This window comes from Sinocyclocheilus anshuiensis, unplaced genomic scaffold, assembly GCF_001515605.1.
Source record: "Sinocyclocheilus anshuiensis isolate Anshui unplaced genomic scaffold, SAMN03320099.WGS_v1.1 scaffold436, whole genome shotgun sequence".
Classification (NCBI taxonomy): Eukaryota; Metazoa; Chordata; class Actinopteri; order Cypriniformes; family Cyprinidae; genus Sinocyclocheilus; species Sinocyclocheilus anshuiensis.
In genome coordinates this window covers 3,193,090-3,195,607 of record NW_015560618.1, presented here as the reverse complement: position 1 = coordinate 3,195,607, position 2,518 = coordinate 3,193,090, and the positions used below count along the sequence as shown (strand labels likewise).

At 35.0% G+C, this 2,518-nt stretch overlaps 1 protein-coding gene across 1 annotated transcript in view; it reads left to right on the top strand.

Annotated features, from left to right (window-relative positions):
* Positions 1–1,104: 1,104 nt before the first annotated feature.
* LOC107681706 (annexin A13-like) overlaps positions 1,105–2,518 on the top strand; it is a 6,099-nt gene continuing 4,685 nt past the window's right edge. The window contains exons 1-2 of the mRNA XM_016478017.1: positions 1,105–1,171; positions 1,874–1,949. Coding sequence (XP_016333503.1) covers positions 1,157–1,171; positions 1,874–1,949 — 91 coding nt within the window. The 5' untranslated portion in view covers positions 1,105–1,156. The remainder of the gene's footprint in view (positions 1,172–1,873; positions 1,950–2,518) is intronic.

The following is a 2,518-nucleotide window of genomic DNA, read 5'->3' as shown; positions in this document are numbered from 1 at the left end:
GCTCAACGGCTCTGGTAACCTCTTTGAAGCGCCCTAATTAATATTCATGAGCCAAGTCTTCACCGTAGTTACGGACATTGGTGTGATGTGGATGAATGAATGCTCTCAATGTCAAAGAACAGGACATGGACCAACACAATTCTAGACATATGTTTATAGAGTAGAGCAGAATTATAAATAATACAATTTAATAAAAATCACCACATGCGTTAGCTCACATGAAATAAGAGTGTTTGCCTAATCGGTTAGAATCAATGGTTACACATGTCAAATATGAGCGAGTTCTTTGTAAACATGCTGTGCATGCATGCATCATTAATGCTGAAAGTAATATTTCTATCCATTATAGAAACCGACGCGTTTCCTGCTATTCACGCGGGACAGATCATATGCATGCCTCTGTTTAATCTTTTAGCAATACTGTCTATGTGCATCTGCTTTTTATTAAACAAAAATAAAAAATAATAATTTAATAACTTTAATAAAAAATATTTGATAATCTGCTGCATAGAAACCGACGCGTTTCCTGCTATTCACGCGGGACAGATCATATGCATGCCTCTGTTTAATCTTTTAGCAATACTGTCTATGTGCATCTGCTTTTTATTAAAAAAAAACAAATAAAAAATTAATTTAATAACTTTAATAAAAAATATTTGATAATCTGCTGCAAGACTTACTACAATATATGACTTTACAAGGAAACATAGATGTGCCATAAATGTTAGTATTCTGGTCAACACGAAATCAAAGCACTGTTCATGCACCGAGTAGGTTGGTACTGCTGGGACACAATTAACAAAGACTTTCTTGTCTTAAATCAAATGATTCTACTCACTAAATTTTGTATCAGCCGACGCACATTTGTTTCATTCCTGGTGAATGAAGAAAGATATTTTTGTGTATACAATCTCATCAGTTCAAGAATGTCGGTTTGGTTTTAGCCAACAAGCAGTAATACCACATGTTACTGGCATATATATAAACCAATAACGCTGTTGAGAACATGGTTATTATCGAACAAAAAAAAGAAAAAAAGAAATGAAATCGGATAAAAATGTAAACACGCATGTCACCAGCAGTGACGTCAGGGATGCGTGGCAGGCCGGAGAGAGCGAGCGCGCGCGCATTCAGAGAATCACATCAGCGTCACAAGATGGGCAACGTTCAAGTGAGTAAAACACGTTGCAGTTTGTTTCTTTTTCTCATTTTATTTCACTACAGATAACGGTATTGGTTGTTATACTTTGTTTTACGGATGCAGCAAATATATACTGACTAAATAAAAAAATACTTACACGCAAACGAGTTTCTAGCGTTACATTTTGATGTTTTATTTCGATGTTTTGACACATTTCTTACACGTGTATTATTAAAATTTCGAAACTAAATATTTTTATAATATACATTTTTTATATACTTTATTTTTTATTATATTTCATATACAACTTTTGTATTTACTACTATTTCTTGTATTCTACTGTGATTTGAGCAGTATTATACTCTCTTAGAGGAAGAGGAATGTTTATAAAAGAATAACTGTTTCTGTTATCAATAAGTGTGCATTGTTATTACGGCAGTGGGCGAGGCAGAGGACGCTTCCGCTCTTCCCGTCCCTGCTCAGAGATGCCATGACTCAGCTCTGTGTGTTAGATAGAGAGCCCCTCCTCCCCCTGCAGACTCTGCTGCTGCAGTGATCTCATGCACAACCCTTCAGAAACATGCTGATGGACTCACTCATCACATCTTTTGACAATATAACAAGGAATTAACTGCTTAACCTATTTCTAAATCTCTTGATGTAAATGTAATTTAAAACCGCAGTAGTTTAATTGCATAACACATGATTTTTTTTACACAACCTTCATTTCAGCCCACAGTAACTCCTTATGAGGACTTTGATGTGGTGGCAGACATCAAGACAATCCGTAAGGCCTGCAAAGGAATGGGTAGGTTGAATAAAAATAATCACCTGTTGGAAGACACTGACATAAAAAATGGGTGATTGTGTGTTTTTTTTTTTTTTTTACTTGCAATATGATGATATGAGACCCTGGACCACAAAACCAGTCATATGGGTCAGTTTTTTAAAATTGAGATTTATACATCATATAGGATAGGACAATATTTGGTCGAGATACAACTATTTGAAAATCTGGAATCTGAGTGTGCAAAAGAATCTAAATTCTTTACTCTTTACTTAATATCCTAATGATTTTTGGCATAAAATAAAAATGGATCATTTTGACCCATATTTTTGGCTATTGCTACAAATATATTCGTGCGACTTAATGGGGTTATATGATGTTGCTAAAAGAACATTATTTTGTGTATTTGGTATAATGAAATGTGTTTATGCGGTTTAAGGTTAAAAAAACACATTATTTTCCACATACTGTACATTATTGTTTCTCCTCTATGCCCCGCCTTTCTGAAACGCGTTGATTTTTACAAAGCTCATCGGTCTGAAAAGCGAGGTGTGCTCTGATTGGCCAGCTATCCAGTGCGTTGTGATTGG